At 45.2% G+C, this 25,830-nt stretch overlaps 1 protein-coding gene across 1 annotated transcript in view; it reads left to right on the top strand.

The window, feature by feature from the left end:
• The window catches only part of VIPR1 (vasoactive intestinal peptide receptor 1), a 94,236-nt gene extending 69,583 nt beyond the window's left edge, over window positions 1–24,653 (top strand). The window contains exons 7-13 of the mRNA XM_039549586.1: window positions 8,965–9,118; window positions 11,494–11,554; window positions 13,874–13,943; window positions 16,812–16,903; window positions 21,660–21,789; window positions 22,442–22,483; window positions 23,603–24,653. Coding sequence (XP_039405520.1) covers window positions 8,965–9,118; window positions 11,494–11,554; window positions 13,874–13,943; window positions 16,812–16,903; window positions 21,660–21,789; window positions 22,442–22,483; window positions 23,603–23,794 — 741 coding nt within the window. The 3' untranslated portion in view covers window positions 23,795–24,653. The remainder of the gene's footprint in view (window positions 1–8,964; window positions 9,119–11,493; window positions 11,555–13,873; window positions 13,944–16,811; window positions 16,904–21,659; window positions 21,790–22,441; window positions 22,484–23,602) is intronic.
• Window positions 24,654–25,830: the final 1,177 nt, after the last annotated feature.

Below are 25,830 nucleotides of genomic sequence, written 5' to 3'. Positions count from 1 at the left end.
TGGTGTGTGAAAAATCGCACCATTTTCCAGCCTGGACTTGCCTTCATTTTTCCTGGTTTGTTTTTGGTTTTTTTTCACTTCCAGACTCAAGAGGCCTCCGTAGGAGTTTTAGTTTTTCACACTGGTTTCCATAGATTTAGTGCCCTTCCCTCTTGGCATTCCCACAATTTTTCTTCCCCTTTCCTTCTCTCCCTGGGGAACACCCTGTAAAAAACAACAGTCAAAACAACAAATGTGGTAGAAGGATTGAACTGAACACTTCAGTTGTCATTTCAATTAATTTTTTTGTGGGTTTATGGATAGGTTTTGATATAGTTTCATTACTGCCATATCTGGATGGCATAATAATGATGAACCACTTACATTTCCAGCCTCGCTGAAGACAAAGACAACAGTTTGCTGTAAACAAAGATCAGGTTCTACAGATTAAATTCAGGCTGGCTTTTTTTCTGAGCTCTTCAAATTTGCCCTTGCTGAAGATTCAGCCAAGGGAGATCACATTTATCTTTTTCCTTTTGTATTATTCCAGTAAGACAAAAAATTCCAACAAAAATTTATTCTTTGCAAAGGAGAGTGGGAGTTCAGCAGTTGAGAATTTACACACATATATCATATTTTCAGAGTGGAAAATTATGGTTTTTTTCACATTAATTCCCTCAGGACAAACTGATAACAGGCGACAGCCCCCTAAAAAACTTTATTTATGGAAGTTAATGACAGATACATTTTCATTTCCAGCAGTGAGGCTGCTCAGATCCGTGTGGGAGCACCACGATACACAGGATGATGGAGAAATGAAAGAGTAGAAGCCTTTTTATGCACTTGTGCTAAAGCAAAACAAATATTAGGGAGTCAGTTGTTTCCTTGGGTGATATCTGATGATCACTGCTACAATCTAAAGTTTACAGAAAAACAGAAGGAAAGGGAAAAAAGCAAAGGAAAAAAAAAGGGAAAAAAACCACAAAACAAGCCCTAGAGAAAGCTCCTGTAAATCACACAAAAGAACAGGAAGAAAGCAGGGGGAAGGAATGGAGGCATCCTGGAAATAACCCAGGAATGAAGGCAGAAAGTCAGACTCTGGCAGAGCTCTGGAGCAGGAATTTTCTTTACTTGAGCGACTCTAGAATCCTGGACACAGCAGTGCCACCATCATGGGCTGGCACCTTAACACACAGCAGTTGCCAAAAAAGAGGGAAAATGGGAAAAGTGTGAGGATGGGCTTTATTAAAACTCCAATCACCTTCTCTTTTTAGTTTCTGCCTTGTGGTTGGCTTGGCTTATCACTGAAGATGTGCTCAGAAGTGCCATTATCCTGTGATTGATGAGCACAAAATAGGCACAGTTTAACCCATTTACCAAGATAATTCTATTTTTAAGTCTAAACTCAACTCTGAGTCATCTGACACGCAGGTTAGACCAGCCAGAGCTAATCAGCATCTCAGAAATACTCCCAGGATGGGTCCCAAAAGTCAAACAAGAATTCCTAAGAGACAAAATAGAAAGGCTGAGTCCTTCAAAGACTGACACGTACATAACCCCTGTTAAAACCAGCAAAGAGAAATTCTTAAATAGCCTTGAGGATCACAGTCATGGGGCTTAAAGTTGCTTCTCGTGTGAGGGAAAGCAGACCTAAGAGTTTCTTCCTGAATCCAACAGGACAGTGCTGGATTTGAGGAAGCCTGCATGGGAAGTGGGCAAGGCATGAAGTGCAGTTATGTGCACCACATTTTTTGTTGGTGTAAATTGGTGCAGCTCCATTTATTTTAATGCAGAATTTAATGGTGCAGCTCCATTTATTTTCATACAAAATTCACTGCTGCAACTCCATTTATTTTAATCAGTGCAGGATCTGCCCCTGCCGTGCTTTGCACATGAAATAGAGGCTGTCTCATATAACCTCCTTGCAAATCCTCACCTCATCCCTGGAAGTGTCCAAGACCAGGTTGGATGGGGCTTGGAGCCACCTGGCATAGTGGAAGGTGTCCCTGCCCATGGCAGGGGGTGGAACTGGGTGAGCTCTAAGGTCCTTTCCAACCCAAACCATTCTGGGATTCTGTTTCAATAAGTGCCTTGTCATTTTCAGCTGGCTTTCAGCTGGCACTGAGGAGGTGAAAGCACAGAGAAAAGCCAGGTTTATCTCTTGGGACTTTGGATTTCATATGGATCGAGCTGTTTCTGCAGAAATAATTCTCTAACCAGGGAAATAATATTCCATCCAGGTTTGTTAATGGCCCAGCCTTGTTGCAGGTGGAAGAGGCACAGGAAAGAGATAGAAATTGATCCAAAAGCTTCTTCCTGATGTGTCCGTTGTTCCACAGTATTGATGGCAGCAGGAAAGACTTACCTGGCTGAGGCACAGTGTGTGTACCTGGGTCAGGCTGCACAGCCCAGCTCATCCATCTGGGAATGGCATTTCTGTTTTATGAAGTGGTAACAAATCGACGAGCCCAGACACAAATCCAGGTTATAGTGGCTTCATAAACTGCCCAGTGACAGCTAGCATGGAGCAAGTATTCCAGGGCATGCTCTTGGGGCAATGAGGGGTGCATGAAAATGTAATGGATTGGGACCTGGAGGAAAGCAGGTTAAGATAAATTGAATTAATTTGCCACTACCAAGGCTTAAGAGTGCACTTGCATAATGTTTCTGGGGTGCTATTGGTGCAGAGCAGGAAGTTAACAGGGAAAATGTGGGTTTGGGACCTCTTCTCCCTGTGCCTGAGACAGACAATGGCCATAAATCCAGTTAAACTGATCTGTCTGTACTTTTAAAAGTATATTCTTAGAGCTGAAGCCTCTGAAGGGTCCATCATCAAGACATAAAATTATTATTCCCATGAAGGTTTTATTTGTCATAAGTCCTGATAGATGAGAAGTTGCTTTAACAGAGACTTTCAAACTGAAGTCTACGTGCTTCCATCATGAGCCACTTCGCTTCTGTCAGGATGGCCTTTTAAGAATTTCTTGAATATTCATAGATATTGTTAAGTCCTTAACATCCTAAATTTCTGTGCATCTTCCAGGAAAACCAGCAGAGCCACCCACTAGTGCAGCAATTTATTGTTTGAAATTTCCTGCTTCTCACACTCCACAATAGGGAGGGAGGGAGGAAAGGAGTCAAAGGCACCCAAGTGATTTAGGAGGAGTTGTCTCGTTTGAGTATTTGAAGACAATTCATTTTCATGATAGCACATAAACTTTGTGGGGCTTTTTTATTGCCCACCTGTTTGAATCTGTGCAACTGCAATTAAACTGAGAGAAGAAAGGAAAGCCATGGCTTTTTGCCAGGCAGTCTGGCTTGTTTGTTTTTAATTTGCTTTTTTGCTGTTGTTACAGAAAAGGTTGAGTGTGCTAAGCCTAAGGTAGCACTTTTTCTTTTCTTTTTCCTTTTATTTCTTTTTCTTTTTTCTCTTTCTCTTTCTTTTTCTCCTTCTCTTTCTCTTTCTCCTTCTCTTTCTCTTTCTCTTTCTCTTTCTCTTTCTCTTTCTCTTTCTCTTTTTCCCTTTCTTTTTCTTTTTCCTTTTTCTTTTTTTTTTCTTTTTTTCCCTTTTCCGTCTCTGTCTTTTCTTCTTTTTCTTCTTTTTTTTCCTTCTTTTTTCTTTTTTTTCCCTTTTTTAAATTATTTTTTTATTCTTTCCCTTCCTACTGTCTTTTCTCCTTTCTTTTTTTTCCTGGCTCAGCAAATTGGTTTGACCCAAGAGCTCATTTTGGGAGGAACAGAGTCACCCACTAGGGAACTCTTCTATTTCTGCCAACAATTTCCTTTGCTATCATGGCAAATTACTACAAATTCAGCCTCCAGCATGAAACTTGAAGTCAGCAGGGGCTTTGTCCTCGGCTTGTGTAGGGTGAAAGTTTGCTCAGGACAATAAAAATCCCTACTTGAGAGGACAAGAAGGACATTGAGGGGCTGGAGTGTGTCCAGGGAAGGGAACGGAGCTGAGGAAGGGGCTGGAGCCCCAGGAGCGGCTGAGGGAGCTGGGAAAGGGGCTCAGGCTGGAGCAAAGGAGGCTCAGGGGGACCTTGTGGCTCTGCACAAGTCCCTGACAGGAGGGGGCAGCCGGGGGGTCGGGCTCTGCTCGCAGGGAACAGGGACAGGAGGAGAGGGAACGGCCTCAAGTTGCACCAGAAGAGGTTTAGATTGGATATAAGGAAAAAAGCTCTTCTCCAAAAGGGTTCTCAAGCATTGGAACAGGCTGCCCAGAGAGATGGTGGAGTCCCCATCCCTGGAGGGATTTAAAAGAGATGCAGATGTGGCACTTGGGGATGTGGTTTAGTGGTGGCCTTGACAGTGCTGGATTTACAGTTGGACTCAATGACAATAAAAGTCTTTTCCAAACCAAATGATTCTGTGATTCTGTGAAATAAAAGTTAAAAGCAGAGAGAAACACCTGGTGAAAACTGAAAACACCTGTTTAGAAACCGAGTCCATCCTGACATCTCCATGCCACATGCACAGAAATTAACGGGCCTTGTTTAGCCATGGCCAGAGCAGTTAGATTACAAAATTATTGGGAATTTGACACTTACCTGAATTCCAGTGCCATGATAGCGAGATGGGGAGTTAATTATGTTGTGTAACCTTACAAGCAGAGAAATTATTAGGTTATTGGATCATCATTACAGATTTCATTATACTTTGGTTAAAGTGGATGTCTCAACAGAAGGGCTGAGGTGGGAACAGCTCAAAACTGATGGATTCCTGAATTTAATTATGATTATGAGTGTCTAAAGTGGAACTATAGTTATGGAGATGTAGGGTTGGGGCAGTCCCTGTGCTGGAAGTCCTTAATTTCGGCATCTCCACAGTAGGCGATGCCTGCCCCGTGCTATCCCATTCTCCAGGTCCTGAGTGGGAGCTACGAAAAGCTTTTAAATAAGATCAAGGAAGCCTCTTTGACCAGGCCTGGGAGAAGATCAGCTATTGCTGTGGGCAAATGCAGCACGAGTCAGCCAGCAGCCCTTCCCACAGCTCGTGTCTTCTGGGCAACATAAAACAAAAGTGCCAGATAAATCTGTCACTGGGAAAATGAGTTTCCATCAGTCTTCTGCAGGAATCTCAGTGTAAATCTCTTCCTCCTGCAGTGCTGGTGGTAGCCCAGGTAACAGCACCACCTTAAAGGGGATTTTGAGGTCTCCAGGTTTCCTGACTGGTTGATTGAGGTAAATCTGAGCCCACGTTTTTGCTGGAGGCACTGTCCCAACTTCATAAATAACGCCAGGAGCTGCATCACTGCCCAGGATTGCATGGGATGTCTTAAATATATCTTTAAGCTGACTTAAGTATGTCTTGGTGCCCTGCCCCAAACCTTCCACCCCACAGGAAGCTGCAGAACTCATGGGTACGAGGGAGGAACACGGGGTCTGCACAGGGGTTATGTCCATGCACAGGACAGGTCATACAGGGGTAGGACCTTTAAAAGGTCCCTTCCAGCTCAAACTATTCCATGATTCTATACAGGGGGAGGGATAGGCCAAGTCTTGTGGTAGGGATTGTTGTGACTCCAGTATTCCCAGTCCAGCTGTGACAGGTGGGATATCAATCACTCAAGGGCCCCTTTGTACTTCTTTTGTCTAAATCCTTCCTGAACCCAAGTCCTAAACCTGTAACACACCATATCCCTACTAAAGAAGGCAAGGGAGACTTGTATTGGCATTTCTGTGGAGCTGACTGACTTTTTTTGTGAAGTTTTATTCCATTCACAGGAATAAATCATGGTTGGGTGTGTGTAAACCTCAAAAACTCAGACCAATTCCTGTCCAACTAAGCCGCTCATACTGAGCTCAAGAAATTCATCAGCTGGTCCAGACTGCCAAACTTTAGGAGTTATGAATGAGCAGAGTTCTTGCCATGGAAGAGAATGATAAATTATATTTAGTGCAGTTCAGGTCTGAGCTAATTACGCCCTCCAGCATCTGAACTGTGTTTTTCTAGGTGGGTTAAAAAATTGATGTAGTAACCAGCTGATCCACCTAAAAAATGAAGAGGAAGGTGTTTTTCTCAGGGCTAACATTACTTGAAAGTACAAACTGCTACTGGGCACAAGGAGAAAGCCTGGCAGGGTTGTTTCTCAGTCTTCTTGTTCCCACCCTTGTGTCCCTTCTCTTTGCCTCTTTCTCTTGAAAGCCCTCGAGCAGGTCTAAGGAATGCCCCATCCTCAAGCAAACTTCTCCAATAATCAAGATTAAATTTTCTTATTGACTACGAGGAATTCAAAGAGAAGCACAAATGTCTTGGGTCAAAGAGTTTGTCAAGAGGGGTCAAGAGTTCAATGCCTCGTTGGCTGGAGGCAGAGTCCTTCCCAGTGTTCAGCCATTGGAAGCACATGTGGAAAGAGAGGGGATCCTTGTGGGAAAAGCAAAAGGCCAATGTCTGATGCAGCTCCAAAGAGAGGAGCCCCTCGGGTAGATGTGCCATCCACAAAGCCAAGGGAAAAACCATCTCATGCCACATCTCAGGTGGACATGAGCAGGGCAAGACCACTGAGGAAAGACAGGGAAATAAGCTGTAAATGAGCCTGTGGAAGAAGAGAGAGTAGAAAAAGCAGTGATGTAATTCAGCTTCTCCTGGTTAAAATGTCTGTCCTAAAAATAGCCTGTGTTAGTCTTTCAACAGTGACACACTGTGAGGTCTGCTCTTTATGAAAAAAATAAATTCTAGAGATGCAATGGCTCATCTCTGCCCCGTGTCTGTCATCTAAAGGATAAGATATCTTACATACATGAGGATTTTGTTCCCCAGCATTGTAACAGCCACTCTGAGGCTGAATTTAATCAATCAGGAAGGTGGAGACCCATTACCAAGTACTGCACGGAATAAGGTATCCCAAAGGCAGGAAGGGCTGTTTTCCAAATGTGCCGCTGAGTTGGTCTTTGAAGAGGATTCAGTGGAATCCTCAACAATCAAACTGCACCTCTCATAGAAATATCTGCTTTAAACTTACCCACTTAGGCAATAGCAGCAAGCCCAGGCAGTGGGAAAATGCCATTATTTAATTTTAAGGACAGGACAGTGCATCCAACTCTGTTCCAGTGCAGAACATCCCCGTGCCACAGGAGATCCCTGGCAGCAAGATGTTACTGCCGTATGCTCAAAATGGTGCACAGAAATGTCCTTTCTCCAGGTAAAACCGAAAATTCCAGGGGTGGGGAACTGCTCAAATAAGCAAATATCCCTCAGCAGGGAGAAAAGAATTGATCTGTTACAGGTCCCTCAGAGAAGAAGTTGCCAAATCCCAGCTGCTGCCCATGTGCATGGAGTAATAAAACCATAGAATCATTAATGTTGAAAAGACCTCAGAAATGATCGGATCCAACTGCTAACCTGATCCACCTCAGCTTTGTGACAAGCCACCACCACCTTAAGGGAGGAATTAGGGCCAGAGGCTGCCACAAAAGCAATGTTTGCCAGCACTGGGAGAAGAAGGGATGGATTTGCATCTGCAGTTTCTGCTGCCACAGCCTGGGTTCAGCACAGCTTTCTCTCTGTACAGCAATAGTCTGCAAAGTCGGGCTGGAAGGCCCTTCCTGAGAGTCTCTGCTGGGCAGAAAGCACGTGCCCTGTTTGTGAGCAGCCTTCCCTTGTCCTGTGAAGCCTTGCAGTCCCTTGTGCTGTGCTCCAGCCTCCTGTCTCTGCCCTAAGTTCAGTGCAGCCACCCAGAAGGGATCCCCTGATGTACAATCTCCAAGGAAATCCTTGTTTTACAGGCAGGTGGTTGAAATGCATCAAATCTTCCCCCTTAAACCTCGTGTCTCACCTGAGAGCTGCTGAATTAGGGCCAAGAGTGAAACCATAAAAGAATTCAGTAGCCCCAGTAGGGCTGAGGACACACACACAGATCCCAGCTGGCTGCAGACACACCAAGCAGGCACTCAGGCTTTGGGGGGAAGGAAGGAGCGGTGGCAATGTCACAGAGCCATGTGCACACAAAATCAGGGAGAGACCAAAGGTGTGATGATGCCATCGGGATGAGGCTGCTGCATCCCCAGCCTTTGCCAGCTCAGCCCTGTGCCACCTTCCCTCCCCAGCAGTCCCTGAAGTCACTCACAGAATATTCTGAGTTGGAAGGAGTTCACTGCCTGCTCTGCCTCCACTTTCCCCCATCACCACCCCTCAGCAAGTCCGTGTTTATGCTCTGCCTCACAGGAGGGAGCTGAGGTGCATGGAAGTTGTTTGTCAGGAGTCCGTGAGCATCCCCAGTGTCACACACTGATGGGTTTAGGGGAGGGCTGAGGGTGGGGAAAGACACTCCCAAAACATGTGGCATTGAAAAAACACTTTCCACACTTCTTCTTTTAACCAGTGTTTCATAGCAACTGTTTTCAGCAGGAGCATGGAGGGAAATGGGGTCTTGTCACTGGTGCAAATTATGGCTCTAAATTCAGCATTCTACATGTGCAGGACGCCAGGGAAGGGCCACTAACCAGGGAGTGAGAGCAAACACTTGCCCCAGAACGTGCAGGGAATCAGCCAGGCAAACTCCCTGAAGGCAACAGGGCAGTTTCTGAGTCAACATCTCAAGGATGTGCAATGACACACTGGGTGCAAAGTGTCAGAAATTTCCATTTTTTATTTATTTCTTTGCTAAGGGAACTGTTGCCATTACCTGTGCTGCAGTGAAATCTCCACACAGCAAGTCACTGTGTTTAATTACTCATTCCCTGAAGGTAAACAATTCACCTTCCCTTTTCAAATCTCTGCCCTTCCAGTGCAATAAAAGCTGTGCATGCTTTTGTGTGCTTACCCTGCTTCTCCTGCCTATCCTTTATTTTAAAAATACGTATCCCAGTCCTTCTTTTCCTAAAGGGGAGCAACTTTTTTTTAGACTTGGCTTTTCACCATAGAGTTGATTCCATAAGGAGTTCAGGTGCTGCACAAAGCAATCCCAAAGATACACCCAGAGCAAGGTTTCCTGGTAATTTGGTCTTTCCTGCGCTTCACCACTGTTCATTTCTTCTCTTCCAGGTAGGCTGCAAGGCCATGATGGTTTTCTTCCAGTACTGTGTCATGGCCAACTTCTTCTGGCTGCTGGTGGAGGGGTTGTACCTTCACACCCTGCTGGTCATCTCTTTCTTCTCAGAGAGGAAGTACTTCTGGTGGTACATCTTAATCGGCTGGGGTACGCATCTCCTCCCCGACGGACGCCAGGAGGGGATCCTGAGTGGCATTTTTAGCAGGAATTTAGCACAGATACCTGAAGGCTCAGGTGGGGCAGAGATGTAGAATACAGCACCCAGCCCCCCTAAATCCTGAGGAGGATTTGAGGGTTGCTGCTGGATGAGAGGTTGGGCATGAGGCCAAAACATACCCAGAAAACCAGCTGTGTCCTGGGTTGCATCAAAAGAAACGTGACCAGCAGGTTGAGGGAGGTGATTCTGTCCCTCTACTCTCCTCATCTGAGACCCCACCTGGAGAGATGCATCCAGCTGCAGGGTCCCCAAAATTGGAAGGATGTGGAGCTGTTGGAGCAACTCCAGAGGAGGTCACGGAGCTGTTCCAAGGGCTGGAGCCCCTCTGCTCTGGAGCCAGGCTGGGAGAACTGGGGGTGTTCACCTGGAGAAGAGAAGGCTCCAGGGGGCCCCAGAGACCCTTGCAGGGCCTAAAGGGGCTCCAGGAGAGCTGGAGAGGGACTTAGGACGAGGGATGGAAGGACTGGACACAGGGAATGGCTTTGAACTGAAAACGAGTAGATTTAGATTAGATATTGGGGAGGAATTCTTCGATCCTGACTGGGATCCCGAAGTTGATATCATGCATTGGCCTTAAATTGTAAGGATGGATCCCAGCAAGGCAGAACTCCTGGACTGAACCAGACACTGAATTCAGGCCAGCAAGCTGCCTTGAGATCCCATCACCTGTGTGCTAATGCTGATAACCTTCTGCTCACTGCATTGATGATTTTTCCAGCTTTAACACAAATCTGGTCTCAAACACATCAAATAAAATAGAAACAAAATCATAAATAAAATAAAATAAAATAAAATAAAATAATATAAAATGTGCAGAACAAAATAAAATAAGAAAAATGGCAAGGAAGAAAGAATTAAGCTCTTCACAAAGTAACTCACAACTGAATTGCTGACTTATGCAAATTAATCCTACCAGATCAACTTCTTTTATTTCTCCAAAAAGGGAACAGAGATCTTTTTCCCTTTTATGCCATTTAGTTGAAGATTTATATTTAACTAAGAAGATAATTTTCTACTGCCTGCTCCTGATAGCAGAAACTGAGAAATAATTAGAGTGGGGAAGAATCTTGAGAAGAAAAGATAAAATAAAATTGTGCCTTGTCCAGGGATCCACCTGGGCTTGGGATTTGATCAGTTACCCATGGAGTAACTTTCATCAAAACTGACAGGAGCTACACTCGGGTTCACACCGCAAAAGAGAGATGATTCTCCGTGCTCTGAGCAGAAGGAGGGATGATGGGAGCAGGTCTTGTTCAGTTAATCAGGTCAGACCTTCGTTAAACTCACCTTGTGCTCTAGATATTCTTTATTTCAGCACTGGAGAGCTGGAAGGTTTTAAAGAAAAATGCACGAAGGTAACAATTTAAATCACAGGAAATTTCTTGCACTCTTAACGTGTCCTGAGGTTGCTTGGGAGCAGGAGGGCAATTCCAGAACACGGCAGGTGGTTGAGGGAATTTTTGGCCTTCCAGTCATCCATCATTTGCAAGGGCATCAGGGATGGATCTGGAATGGATTATGCATGAATTAATAATTTGGATGTGCTAATTACAGTTCTTACTGACTTTAGTAGGGTTGCACTTGGAAATGACTGGTAATAAACTATAGACAATCTGTGAGTAACACAGAGCAAAGAGACGTGTCCTTCCTGGAGTATTTCCAACCTAAATCCAGTCAAAGACAAGAGACAGAGAAAAGAGCCAGCGCAAGGATGGAACAAGACCACCTTAGTCTGGCAGATCATGGAGTGAGGAGCAGAAGCAGCTTCACCTGGCCAACTACAGACAGCTGCGTGTGAACTTGGCACTCCAGGCTCCCTTACAGGGCAAAAGGGTCCAGGGATATTTCATATTTATTGTCCTAAATCAAACATTTAACGTAGCTGGATGACCTGTGTGTGAGAAGCACACAATTCTGCCCCTTGATGCTAAAGAGAGCCTGTGGTGACCTCCTCAGGTACAGGTGTCCGCACTGTAGGACTCTCAAGTGGTCCCTATTCCCTGAATTTCACCACTGGAAGTTTTTTCTAGGCACTGCAACAGGAATATCAACGTGCTGGGATCAGTTACAGGGAGCTGATCTTGCATGGCCAGAGGGAGGGAAAGGCAATGTTACCTGTTTGGGTTGACAACGTGAAGCATTTTCCCACTCCTGAGGGAAGGCATCCCCTCAGTCACTCAGGAGAGATGGAGAGCGAGGGAGAACAGCCCTGAGAAATTAGGCAGAATTTAAATAATCTGGTAATGAAATCAGATAACCGTTTGATCATGATTTCTGACAGCAACACCATCTCTTCTCTGCTCAGGTGCCCCCTCCGTTTTCATCACTGCCTGGACTATTGTCAGGATTTACTTTTTCGATGTTGGGTAAGCCTGTGCCCTCAATTATCTTTCCTTTATAATTCTGCTCACCTTTATGGTCAAGGAAAGCCCTGCAGCCTTAGGAACCCACAACCCAGCAGCAGTGGAACCTCTCCCCTGTCACCAGGAACCAGGAAATGCTCCAAGATCTCCCTGAAATGTCACTTTAAGCCAGCGACACTCTCCCTGTTTTCTTCCCAATGCCTTGGTCAGGATATTTGCAGGGAATTTGTGAGCAGACCTTGATGGTTGCATTTGACCCCCTGCTCAGAGCAGAGCTTTGCACCCTGCAGAATTGACACTAAACATGCTCATGCAGCAAGGAATTGATAAACACACCCAATTCTCTCTCACAGAAAAAGGCTAAAAATTCTGTGGGTTTTTTTTTTTCCTCAGGCAGATTATAGTCTCTACTCTTCATCCTCTTTAACCTAGCAGCAGCCTTTGATATTTTGTATGAGAAGCAGACAGAATGCAGCTAAGAAATCAGGCAGATACCAAAGTTATCCAGGGATATGTGCAAGCAAAGAGGATTTGATCCTGAAATCCTCATTCTTGCTTTTATTCAAGCAGTCAGACTGCAGTAATTGGAATGGGTTTTAAAAGAAAACACTCCAAAGAGATGCAGAATCAAGTGTTTATTCTCTCCTCAGTGTGCATTCCCTTACTTCTTGCATTTGCATCCTGGAGTTAACTCCATTTTCTCCCGTGTGCTCTTCCCCTCCAAATGTGTCCTGAGTTGCCCTTTTTTCAGTACAAGAAGCAGCTCAGATTTCTCATTGCATTTTTGATTTATAGTCACGCCTGCACATTTCCTGAGGGCTACTCACTTCCTTTATGGTTTCACTCTATCTGCATAAAACTGACCTTATTTACTCTGTTAATAAATAGCCTCTACAATGAGACAGAGACAGGAGGATTTAACCATTCTGGACACCAGCATTCCTTACTATATATTCCCACTCAGCTCCAACAATTCTTAATAAAAATACAGACTTCTTTGCGTTTTCTGGGGGCTTTAAAGCCCTACATTTTTGTGCTGAGTAAAACAGAGCCTGAATTTACAGAATATATTAATACCTAACATAGATTTTTTTTTTCATTACCTGCAGAGAAAAAAATAGCAGGAAATTAATCCAGATTAAATAAACCCTAATTATGGAAGATTGGTTAAACAACACTAAGCCTCTATTTAAACATTCTAACTCCAAATGAAAGTGACCTTCATTCAGACTGTCTCAATTTATTTCAAAAATGAAGTGCACTAGACATAATGAGGGCCACTTTAATTCTAAATGAAAGGGCTGCATACACCTAACTGGAAGCATCTGGATGTGAGCAATTTGCTCCATCTCCCTTTAGAGTTAGTGGAGATTTAGTCAGTGTAGTCCACGGAGTGCAATTTTTATCACCCTAAAGTTGGTGCTTAAAATAGGTCTCAGGAACTGTGCCCTAAAAGTGCCTCTCTTCATCTCCTGCTGCCTGCACTGCCAACACTTGGAATTAGAGGAGCTGAATCCGTGTGAAATTGTCTACAGCAGGCTCCCCTAATCTATTCCTAACATGAAAGCTGCCCAATTTCCATGAATGTTTTCCTAAAAATGCACCTTCTCTCACCTGACTCTGCAGATAAACATGTTCCGAGCAGTATCAGTCATTTCCACATCAGTCCTTTCCTCTCATTTCCTCGTTGGCTTTAAAATGCAGTCCCAGGTGAGTGGTGGTGTGTTCAGGCAGTTCTGGCTTCAGGAGGAAATAAATCCCACCCTGGACCCTGTGGACTTTTCTAATTCAATCCATAGCTCAGGTGCAGATCTCTGGATTTAGTGAGGCCAATCCCACCACAGGCTGTTATCTTTTTCAGAAGGACACGATGGATTGTTTTTTTTCTGATGGTGCCAATTTCTCTGTGCTTACCAAACCTCCTCCACCCAGGATGGTGGAGAGTGCTGGAGCCCTGATGAATCTTTTCATAGATTTTGATTGATTTTCATGGTTTTGACAGAATTTCCCTGCAGCAGAGCTCAGTGTAGGAGAAATTAAGAAAATCACCACCTCGCCCACATTCATGCTGCCTAACATCCTCCAGCCCATTCCATGGCCAAGGGGATAATCTTGGCATTACGTCTGGGATATCTGGTACCTACCAGCACTCACAGCCACTGCAAAGCAAGTTTTGGCCATTCCCAGTCCATACACACGAGGTTTAGTCCTCTTTGCACAACCCAGCCTAGCAAAACTTAGCTTTTAGGGAGAGCTGAGAAGGTTACAGACCTGCTTGCTTGCTGTGCTTGATGTTTTAAGTCTGGCTTTGTTTCTTTTCAGGTGCTGGGAGGAAGTAGTGGAATCCCCATTCTGGTGGATCATTAAAACTCCTATTTTGGTGTCTATTTTGGTAAAGTATCAGCACATTCTGCTGGCTGCAAAGCCACCTTTAGTCCTAAGTGGGGAGGGGTGAAGGGGTGTTGAGAAGTGTCCTGTAAATGTCCATGGAAAATGCACTGCCAGGTAAAATCCCACTGTACACTGAACACTTGCCTTAGGATGAGGAAGTTCCTCCTCCAGAAAAACACCTTCACCTGTAGCACCATGGGAGTTTGAGTGACCAGGCCACCAAGGTGGAGCTCCCTTTGAGGTAGCTTTGGCCACCTCCATCTCTTTGGTGGAGTGGCCATGGGAGTGTGCAGCCAGATGAGGTTGAGGAATGTTCCTGAGAGATCCAGGAAAGGCTTGTTTTGCCTAAGGAATCAGTGGATGTCTGAATTCCATCCAGTGACAAGTGCCAGGAGTGGTTTTGTTTCTCTGAGCTGACCAGGAAGACTTGTCCTGTTGTAGATGTCAATACTACAAAGTAACATGAGATGAGTCTACCACCAATTTCTGCTTAGATAAAAAGGGAGTGGATGAATTCCCTCAGGAATCTGCCTCTTGCATCCAGTACAGAGCTGCATTCCAGCTGTGTATTTTTAGTGTAAATTCTAGAGGAGCTTGGCCAATTTCCAGAAAAATCAACATAAGTGTTTGATTTTAATTCTCTGGATATGATCAGTCCTGACCATAGAAACCAGGACACTTCTGAGGAACTCTGGGTCCTTCCATCCTTGTTAAACATTGCTCTGTTGGGCATGGATTCAAACCTTAAAACCAAATGAACTGGAGTTAAACTCAGCTTTGACTTTTCTTAAATGAAGGAAAGGATGTGGGAAGGGAAGCAAAAAAAATGCAACAGAAATCAAATCAAATATATCTATTTTTAAAAGAAATCTTTCCTTAGACATTCTTCTTATTCCTTGTACATTGTGACCTTTAAAAGAAGACTTTTTTTTTTTTTTCTGTAGCATTTGTCATGCAGGGATTCCAAACTGAAAGTTTTAATAATGACATCTTGCTCTGTTTACTTCACTGATAAGAAATACAGTACTTAGATGACATATCTCCAAATATTTATGTCATCCTAGAAAGCTATAGATAGTACTTTCCCTTTCCTGAGATAAGCTTTCAGTCAAAAATACACCCCATTATTCTCCTCGGATCAATGAGTCTGTATTTTCTTTTGACCAATAAATCTTTTCCTCATTGCCCAGCAGAATTTACCCAGCAGTTCCTGATTTTCCTTCAGCAGATACCCTATAAATCTGTCCTAAAGGAAGGGCATGATAACCACCAGCTGATGAACAGCAGGTTTCTCTGGGGGGTAATGCAGCATTTCCTCCAAATCTGTGGAGATACAGCTGATATCTCAGTGTAAGGAAGAAATACATCTACAAGATCTATAAGATCTTTAAGATACACAAGATATATTGTACATTCAAGGTGTTAAGCACTGGGACACATCGAGTACCTTTGATTATACTCTGGGTTGAAAAAATAATCTAAACAACTTCTCCAATATCCTGATTGCTGTATCTTCTACCATGGAATGCCAAGGTTATACTATGCCCATATGTCACATTCCACTCCGTGTTTGCTCTTGACCACTCCAAGCCAACACAGTCAGTATTTAATTGCTCCATTCTTGCCTTCATTGCAGCAGCTTGTGTGTTATCAATGCTCATTAGTGTAATTGATCTAGATAATACTGGTTTGAACTAATAAATTTCACTTGCCACCAAATCAGACACACAAACCATTTTTATGAGGAAATAAGTACAAACAGAAACTATGATAAATGGCTCAGGATAGGTAAAAAGTGATTAAGCAATGCATCACAATCAAGAAATGCAATTAATATCCAATCATTCATAGGCTTTGAAAAAAGAGTGTCTATTTGAGAGATGGGCTTCAGTCTGTTTTATTCACCTTTTGTTGAGATAAATGTAGGAATTGCTGGAAGAAATCTTAAATCTATTTTTTCAGGGAATCAGATTGGCTGGTTTAACACAATCCCTTCCAGCCACTGAGCCTCTAAAAATCAGAATCATTTGCACATTCACTGACCATGAAAGGATAAAGAAAGGAGTTGTGTGCCAAACTAAAACTGAACTAAGTCCCCAGAAATGTCACTGCTTTTCTGCTGTCTGTGTTGCATGAGTAACAGGGTGACTCAATGGATAGGACCTTGAAAGAAGTAGATTTGCATTCAATTCATGCCACCAGGACATTCCCATTCCTAGCTCTACACCTTTGCTATTAAATTGCTTGAGTACTTTGGCAGAGCACTGTGAGATTTCAGGGTTGAAAAGAACCACCTAAAATCTGGGTATCAGCCAGACTGCTCCAGGAGGGAATGTTTCCCGCTACCTTGGTGAGGTCTATCCCTTGCTGCACAAGGTCTCCAGACAGGACATGGCCAGTAGGATTGAGTAGAGGCCTGCTGGAGTGGATTCTGCTTCGTGTTTTGGTTTGCTTTCCCTGGCTCAGCACCTCAGCGTTTGCCACGCTCAGCAGCCGGTCCCATGTCCGGGGATATCCTACAACTTTGCCTCCGCCGCCCCGCCGCGTCCCAAGGCTCTTTCCCCGCCCCGCCGTCGGCACTCCCGCGCGCAGCAGGACATCGTGCGGAGCTGTGCTCTATGGGCTTGACATCATCATACTTGGGATGTATGACACGAAGTCCCAAGCAGGCTGATGTCAGGCCCAAGATGCCATCCTGTGTCGGTTTTCTATGTGCTCCCCCCGAGCGGGGCTCTCTGCTCATGGCTTGTTAAACTGCAGCTCGTTCCATGGCCAAAACATTCCAGTGAAAGGAATTCCCCTCTAGTGACGGGCTCTTCTTCCTGGGGAAAAATGCTGATGGTTTACTCCTCTCTTCCCATCCCGACAGGTGAACTTCATCCTCTTCATCTGCATCATCCGTATCTTGGTCCAGAAGCTGCATTCCCCAGATGTTGGGCACAATGAAACCAGCCAATATTCGTAAGTCCCAGACTTTTGCAGCCCTATCCTGTGGTTTTTGAGAAACCTGCTTGGCTGCTTGATAGTTTGTTATTGCTTCTTAGTTCATGTCTGTCTGCACTGATCAGGATCAGTTAATTTTAATTGCTTAAAACAGATTAGAATTTAGGAAATGGAGCATTTGCTAGAACAGCTGAGCAGGTTTTATATCAGTTTGTGGCAGGTGAGAAAGATTTCTCCTGGGATTAACGATGAAGAAATAAGACTAACGATAATGATCATGAAGCAAAATATACTTTTTTCTTTGAATATTTAATATTTATTGGGTTCTGAAGGCAGAGGGACCCTGATAGAAAACAAAAAGTTGCTGTCCACAGTGTATGGGCTTTTTCTTTCATGACCCACAGTTTCAAAGAAGAAGAGATCTAGAAAATTAGCACACTCAATAGAATCTATGACAAGTTTTCCTTATCCTAAAGCAGACCTCTAAACTAGATTGGATTAATTCAATACATTTCTTGAAGGATCACTGTCTCAGAAGTTTTGCTTGACTTAATGCTTTTATTCCAGGGATATGAGGTTGACCTTAATGGGGCTTTATATAATGAACAACATGCAAGAGAGATCAACATCTCTCTCAGTGGCCTAGGCTGGTCTCAGCTGCAGTATTTTAAGAGTGAAAGAAATGTCTGTGTGAAAGGATTTATTCTGGCTCCAATGCAAATGAAATAAAAGTCCAGACCAGATTATTTTTGACTCTTCCCACTGTTCTGGCTCCGCTTTTCAGCTATCCTGGATAGTTATTAAATGTTTCCTAGAAAATAATTAAGTGCAAAAGTCCAGTGTCTGCATGGTCACTGTTCACAAATCTTTGTCTTCGGAGGGAGTTGCGCTTTTGGGTATCCTGAAAAATCTGAGCTCAGTTCATCTTCCTGCAGGATGGAAAACAGTAACAATATGTTCCTTAAGTCCTGCCCAGCTGCAGCACTGAGCCTTTCTCTCTAGTGATGGTGAATTATTCATTTCATCTGCCTCAAAAGATTCTCAGATTTATGAAAGGAAATGCCAGTTTTTGACCTTAATTTTCCTGGCAGCAGCCAAAGCCAATTTACCTCTTTTTCTGTCATTACAACACACCAACATTACCAGACCCTGTGCTTTCTGTCACCTCCCCTTCTGGATTTCCAGCTGGGAATTTTATCTTTGGACCCCAGGTTTGCAGCAGGTACATAGATTAAATCAGCATATTTAGATATGTTCTAGGATTGGGCAGTGTCCTGGCACTGCTGGCTCCTGTTCACCTCAGCAAAAGTGCTGCCAACATGCATCAGAAGAGTTATGCCCAGATTATCTTGGAGGTCATGCTGGGCTTTGGGTTCAGGACACATTTTCCTGTGAGGTGGGAGCTGCCAGGAAAGCTCTTTTTGCCTTGTAAACAAATGTAGTGCAGCAGTTGGTAAAACACAGTTCCCCTCACTGACCTGCCCAACAGGGGGTTCTGCTGAAGGACAACTGATCCTCACATCTACAGCTCCTCACCTTCCTTCACCACCTGGAAAGGCAGCTCAGTTCCATTAGGGAATGAATCAGTTGCTCACTTCACAGAAATCATGGAATCCCACAAGGTTTTGGGTTGGGAGGGACCTTAAAGCTCATCCGGTTCCAACCCCCTGCCATGGGCAGGGACACCTTCCACTATCCCAGGTTGCTCAGAGCTCCTTCCAAACTGACCTTAAAGTTTTAGGTTTCCAAGCCATACGAGGTGCTTTAGGACACCTCCAATACTTGCTTGGACCTGGCACAGAGGACCCAGGACCTGTGGGAGATTTGTCCCCTTGTACAGTGGCACCTGGCCGCCAGCCATATTCCCTGGGGCGGCTGGAAATCTCTGTTGACTGTGTTGACTGTAGTAGGTACAAGACACCACACTTTCCTGTGGAAACACATATCAATTGCCTGAAACTGAAGGCTGAATCCCACCAAGGTGAGTTCTCAGTGTGGTCCTAAGATTTTTACTTTTAGACAGCAATCTGTGGAGACTTCTGGGGTCCAGAGCCTGGGGTTTGCCAGCAGGACCCAACCGTTCTCAGCAAAAAACTGCTGCTTATGAAATGTTGAGGGAGCAGGGGGTGTTTAGCCTGGAGAAGAGGAGGCTCAGGGTGACTCTATTGCTCTCCACAACTCCCTGAAAGGAGGTTGGAACCGGTGGGGGTCAGGCTCTACTCCCAGGCAACGAGTGACAGGATGAGAGGAAATGGCCTCAAGCTGTGATGGGAGAGGTTCGGGTTGGACTTTGGGAGGAATTTCTTTACTAAAAGGATTGTGAAGCATTGGAATGGGCTGTCCACGGGGGTTTGGAGCTTCCATCCATGGAGGTGTCCAAGGAAGGCCTGAAGGTGGCACTTGGTGCTCTGGGCTGGTGACAAGGTGGGGATCGGGCACAGCTTGGACTCGATGGTCTTGGAGGTCTTTCCCAACCCAAATGACTCTGTGATTCTGTGTGGATTCCACCTGCCAAATCTTAGTCAAAGCTGTTTTAAACTAACAGCATCCTGGATATCTCACTTGCATTTCTCCCTGTTTCTCATGTATATTTTGTACTGTTTATTTTCCACAAACATGGCCTGCTGACTCGCTGACAGCATTGTTCAGTTCCAAAAGGTTTGAGTTTAGCTGCAGGCTGGAAGTTCAGGTGTGCTGCTGACTCCCTCATTAATGCTGCACACAGGGAACTGGGCTTTCAAGTACTGGAAACTGCAAAAATGAGTCTCCCAAAACAGTTTTCTGGAAATGACGGGGACATGTGCAAGAATAGGACACCAATATTCCAGGCAAATAGAATTTGTCTTCTGCAACAGAAAACTTGAGAAAAATTCATCTCTCTCCATTCTGTTCCTGTCCGTGGATCAGTATTGTCATCAAAGTTCTCTGAGTAATTTTCCCACTATGATTTCAAGGAGAGTGATGGAAATGTTGGTTCACTCTTGCCCCTTCCCAAGGACAGGAGCAGGTTCCATGCAGGTTACTGGACATGTGTTTTCCCTAAGTTACCTGTCACCACGTGTATCTGTCAGAGAGGGGAGGTCTAGGATGTGCTGGGAATGAGAGTAACAAGGGTTTTTGAGAATCCATGGCTTCCAGCAGATTTAACCAGCTTTAGACAATCTCCCAGGCAGTTCTGCCTCCTGCATAGCCAGGGTTGAGCTTCCTGGAAGAAATTACGCTGTGACTGGGGAAAATTATTTTCCTTTAGCAGGATTGCAGTGGGGTGGAGTCCTTTAAATATCACAGAGCCCTTGCCTTGATGCCAAAATAAAATCTAAAACTCAACACCTGGTTAAGCTCAGTGTTGGGAGCCAAGGACTGGTGTGAGGAGCTGTGCAAGTCAGAGAACAGGGCTCAAGGTTTGTCATTTTTGTCCTTTTCATTACCACAGGAGGAAAAATATTGTAATTAAGGCCCCAATGCTGTCTGCAATGATAAGACAAAATTTTTCTAATCCACTGGAGGTTGCAAACAGCATTTCTGTGAACGTGGTACACAAAGGTGGCATCACATCTTCTCCTCTAGGCTGATGTTCCTCAGACACTGGGGAGAGAGGAGAGATCTCAGCAAAGCCATCGTTGATATTCACTGAACTGCTTGGAAAATGAGTGACTTTCTCATATGTCAGGAGCTGGGGGAATTAGGGCTTGGTCACACCAGTGTGGCTCCCACTGGCCAGAGCTGCTTCTGAGAGTGAGGAACAGGGAACTTGGATGATCACCAGAGATGGTGACAGTCCCGTGGCAGAGCAAGGCATCCAAGAGAACTCAGATTTTGGATCCCCATGAGCAGGGATGTGCCTGCTAGTGAAGCATGTGGGAAAGGCAAATTCCTGTAAAGTCCCTCAGCTTCCTGCAGGCTCTCATTTTGCCCAGGATGAGCCACAGCCTCCAATCACAGCTTTAATGTCGAGCTGCCTTTGGGCCAGGCCCAGGAAAAGCTGGAAGAGCTCTGCTGGGAGACACAGGGATGTGCCTCTGCACAAAGCTGCAACATCAGCCTCCCCCGTGGGCTTGTGCAGGTGGCAAATAAATGAAGATGGTCTGAGAGGACTGAGCCTGATGAGGCTTTGGAGGTGAAGGGATCGCAGGTGGAAGAATGAATATTTCCAATATCCCAGCCTTAGCTTAATTTTCTCCAGAAGCCTCTGAGAGAGGGGGAGATGCCACAGGATGTGAGTGACCAAGGGAGACAAAACCCCCACAAGCATCCTTAGACCCTTGATTTCATTTTCTTTCTGCCAGCTATTTTTTAATAATGATTATATTTAATACATTATCATCTCTTCCTAATTAGACCCCTGATTACCCAGCATGATGCCATTAAGCACTAATACCGTTCATCCCCCTCCTTTGGAGACATTCATTGTACAGTAGCCTGTCATTATTCTGAGCTAAACATACCATTTCTCTCCCAGAAGCTGCAATTTTCAGAAATCCCAGGCAAACAAAGACATTGCTAGATGATGATTTAGCTTGTGGAGATGAAAAAAAGATCTCTGGTGGGAGGGGAAGAAGAGAGGAGGGAGAGAGAAATACCTCCAGCAGAGCTACTGGGAATAAAGACATCACATTTTATGGTGCCACCACATCTGAAATCACCAGCTATCTGCAGTCTGTGGGACAAGGAGAAATAATAAATGTTTGGGGTTGCACAGGGCTCAGCTGCAAGATTCCTCAGCATCTTACCCTCTTCCCTCTCCCCTCGTGGCTCATGTTTGTCTTTCCTACAGGAGGCTGGCCAAGTCCACTCTGCTGCTGATCCCTCTCTTTGGCATTCACTACATCATGTTTGCTTTCTTCCCTGACAATTTCAAAGCAGAAGTGAAGCTGGTCTTTGAGCTTGTGGTTGGGTCGTTCCAGGTAAGCCACCCTTTGGGCCACCAGATCTGTCACCAGGTCAGTCAGGAGGGAGAAGCACAATGAGTTTGACATGGCAATCAGCAAACATGGTAATGAGCTGGTTTTTCCTGGACATGCCTCATACTGCTCCTGTACCTTTGTGGAAAAGCCACTCACTCCAGCCTGGCCAGGATGGAAGATAAATTTATATTTTGCCCTCTGGAGTCCCAGAAGGAGATTCTCTCTCCTCATTCTAGGAAATGAAAAGAAAATGTTCCTCTGTACATTGGTCTCTCTGGTTTTTTCATACTTAAGAGGGAAAAATGAGCACCTCAGTTCAGTTTATATATTATTGGCATGTCCAAGGCTAGGGTGGATGGGGTTTTGAGCAGCAAGTTTCATTCAGTGGTGAATGATTAACATCCCTGCCTACATCATCATCACTGCACATCTGGCATCTGGAAGTGTTCAAAAAATGTGCAGATGTGGCACTTGGGGACATGGGTTAGGGGTGGGCCTGGCTGTGCTGGGGGAATGGTTGGGCTTGATGACCTTAGAGGTCCTTTCCAAACTGAACAATTCTGTGATTGTGTGATCTCTCCATTGAGAGCTGAATGGATCTACACTCTCTCCTTCTCTGTAGTGCTAAAAGCCTGTTCTCTCCTTTCCCCAGGGATTTGTGGTGGCTGTTCTGTACTGCTTTCTCAATGGAGAGGTAAGACCAGACCACCAGTATCATTTGGGTCCTGTTTGCAGCTAGGACAAAATGAGTGTGTGTGGAGAGTGGATTGAGAAGTGTTCTGATCCTGATCCTGTTGTTACAATACTGGGGGGAAGCGTCCAAATCAAATCTCTCACTCCAGGAAAACAATTCAACTGTTTCCCTGACACTTTTCAGCACAGTTAATAAAAACAATTATTAAACACATCAGGACTCATGTGTGCACTGTAGCATTGCTGCCAATCCCATCCTTTCCTCACGAGACACCATCAGCAGAACTCCTGTGGGAACTTGCACAAACCCTGATCCCAAAGGATCACCTTCAGCAGGGCAGGATAAATCCCTTAGTTTCACACTTAGTGCCTCCAGGAATCCTCCCCAGGATCACACCCACTGCCAAAACCAGCACAGGCATTGGTGTGACTTGTTAGGCACAGAGCAGCAGGTGAACGTATTTCTGGAAGGCATTAATCTTGCCTTTCCCACATTTCTAGTCCTGGGATTCTCATCCTGGGATTGTGCCCTTCCTCATCCCAGAGCCCCTCGGACACAGCTGTTTTATCTAATTCATGCTGTTATCTAAAAATTTGGACGAGAGGGCTGCAGGAGGGGACAAGGACAGCAGCCAAGTTTGTTCAGGATTTGAACTGGGACAGCGTAAACCAGGTTATTTCTGTGAACTCTTTCAGCAGGAACAAGCAGTTTCTGTCCAAAAAAACCAACAAAAAAAGCACAGCTGTATTGACAACTTCACAAACAAGCTGTAGGTAAATCATTTCTATTTGGACCAAAAACATGGCAGTGAAAAAAAAAGCATCTTAATTACACTCACAAAGTGTTGTCATTGAAGTTAAGTAGTCTGGCACCTTGACTGTATCAATAAGAAATTCCTTTCTGATGAAGCTCAGGGATTTCTGCTCTAATAATTTACTGACTGAAGTGTCCCCTTTTGTCCTATGTGGTTAAAAGTTCTGGCCAGGCTGAGTTTAGTGGCCTTTATAAAGTAATTCTTGGCCCCGTGGTGGGTGGGTTGCCCACAGCTGCTCACATCATCAGGTCAGAACACCACCAAGTGATGTTCTGTGCTGCCTTTTGTGTCTTTCCCGTGCCCAGGTCCAGGCTGAGCTCAAGAGGAAGTGGCGGAGGTGGCACCTGGAGCGGTTCCTGGGCTCGGACATGAAGTACCACCACCCTTCCCTGGGCAGCAACGGCACCAACTTCAGCACTCAGATCTCCATGCTGACCAAGTGCTCGCCAAAGACGCACCGCTGCTCCGGGTTCCAGGCCGAGTTCTCTCTGGTGTGATGGGGAGAGGCTCCCCAGGCACTGAGCATCCAAAACTGAGACACAAGGATCCCCGGGAATCAGTGATCCCATGACAAATCCCTGTGAAATGACCTGCTCCACATGAGCCAACAGAGGACACACAACTGGAAAAGCCGCTGGCATCCAGAACGAGATCGGACAAGCCAAGAGGCAGAGGAACACTTTTGCTCTGCCTCTTTTCAGGCCTTTCACTCTTCAGTTTCAAGCCCTTGGGGGTTGATAACTCTGAGGAATGGTCCCAGTTCCTTGAGGACAGCCTGGGAGATGCTGACGTGTCATAAATAATGAAGTACAGGGGGTAAGGGAGGGAGAGCCTCAGTCCTCAGTGGCTTTACCAGAACTGGCATCTCTGAAAAAGATAAATTGCACTTTTAAAAAAAACAAAAATGAGCCAGTAAAGGAGAGACAGGAAGCAGGGAAAAAAAAAAATGCCAAACGTATGGATGTGCCAAAATTCCTGTGGATAAGAGGTGATGATACAGCACCAAAGACGGTGTTGGGGACACGGGGAGAAGGGACAGGAGGAACGTGAGCACAAAGGGAGAGGCCAGCGCATGGCCCCTGCATTTTACACAGGTGGAGATGAAGCTGCAGGACCAGGAAAGCCCCTCAGAGGATGCCCCGGTGTGTTCTGCTAATTCCCCTCCATCCCTGGGGGAGCAGAAGCTTTCCAGACACCCTTGGGGGCCCTCAGGAAGAGCAGATCCCTGAGAAGGACCGGCGTGAGGACGCCCTTCTCTGCACTGTGTTTGTGACATGGTGTTTTGCTTGGTTGTGTTCCATGAACAGGAAACTCGATTTGCATGTATAAAAACCAGGGCCAGATGCCAAAAGCGGAGCACGGCTGTGTTTTTTCATTCTCTCCCTAAGTTCTCCCTTAGATCTCGGTGCATGGATGCACCCAGGATCGTCAGGGACCAGGGGGAAATAATTGGGCTGTAATTCATTTGCACTCGCTTAGCACACACTGCCAGGAAAGGGAGATATAGGGCCCTGTAATCCCTAATTGAATCAGAGCTGCCATAAGGAGCTACTCTCCAGATGAAAAAATTAGCGTCACAGCAGCGGGTAAAATTTCTTTCATCAGAACAAGGTTGTCTCAGCACACAACTGGCACTCCAGGAGGGAGGAAGGAGTGAAGGAGCTATTAAATTGGTTTCTCCTTCAGGTTTTGTGAGGAGCTCTCATCCTACATGAAGGCATTGTTAGATCTTTAGGACATGTGTGCATTTTACCTCTTTTCTGAAGGCCTGCTCGTTTCCTTCTAGGAGCCTACTTGAAGAACGCACATGGATCCCATTAAAAACAAGGAAGTAGGGTTTTTTTTAATTCTTGTTTTCATGGTGGAGAGGCAAAGGAGAGATGTTAAGTCCAGTCCTGCTCATTAGAGGCAACCCCACAGTCCCAAACTCAGTCAGAAGACAGAAAACACACAGATACAGACGCTCATGTTTGTGTCCCACCCAACTGCATCAAGTGGGGTTGAAAACATTTAATGCTGAGGGTGGGAAATCCCAGCCCAGCTCACATGTACCCTCAGTAACTGGGCTGCTGCCATCCTACTAAAACATGTCCTTGTGGAGGAGGTCTGGGTCACCAGCACCAGCACCTGGAGAGGAAGGTGGGCTCCACTTTCAGAGTTCAGAGATCTCAGCTTACCCACTTTTATTTCTCCACAATGAAATGCAGCTCATTGGAGGGGAGCATCTGCAGCCTGGTGGGATTCTGGGGGTTGTTTTTCTCACTTCTTTGCTTGCCTTAAGCACCTGTGATGCCAACAAACCACGTTGAGCCCAGGAGGAGACTTGCAGATCAGGACATCCAGTTCCTTTGAGTCCTGACAGGGCAGTATTCCATGCCATAGCCATTCCCAGAGCCTGTTAGCAGTTGAGCTGGATGCTTCCAAAGGATTTCTCTGGGTGTGGGACTGAGAACAGCGCGGGGGGCTGGAGTCAGAAAGGGGCATGAGAAACTGTGATGCACCAAGGGCAAACTTGCAGTTGTGAGTTTTTAGG

Source organism: Corvus cornix, chromosome 2, assembly GCF_000738735.6.
Source record: "Corvus cornix cornix isolate S_Up_H32 chromosome 2, ASM73873v5, whole genome shotgun sequence".
NCBI lineage: Eukaryota > Metazoa > Chordata > Aves > Passeriformes > Corvidae > Corvus > Corvus cornix.
This window is presented reverse-complemented; position numbering and strand designations above follow the sequence as displayed.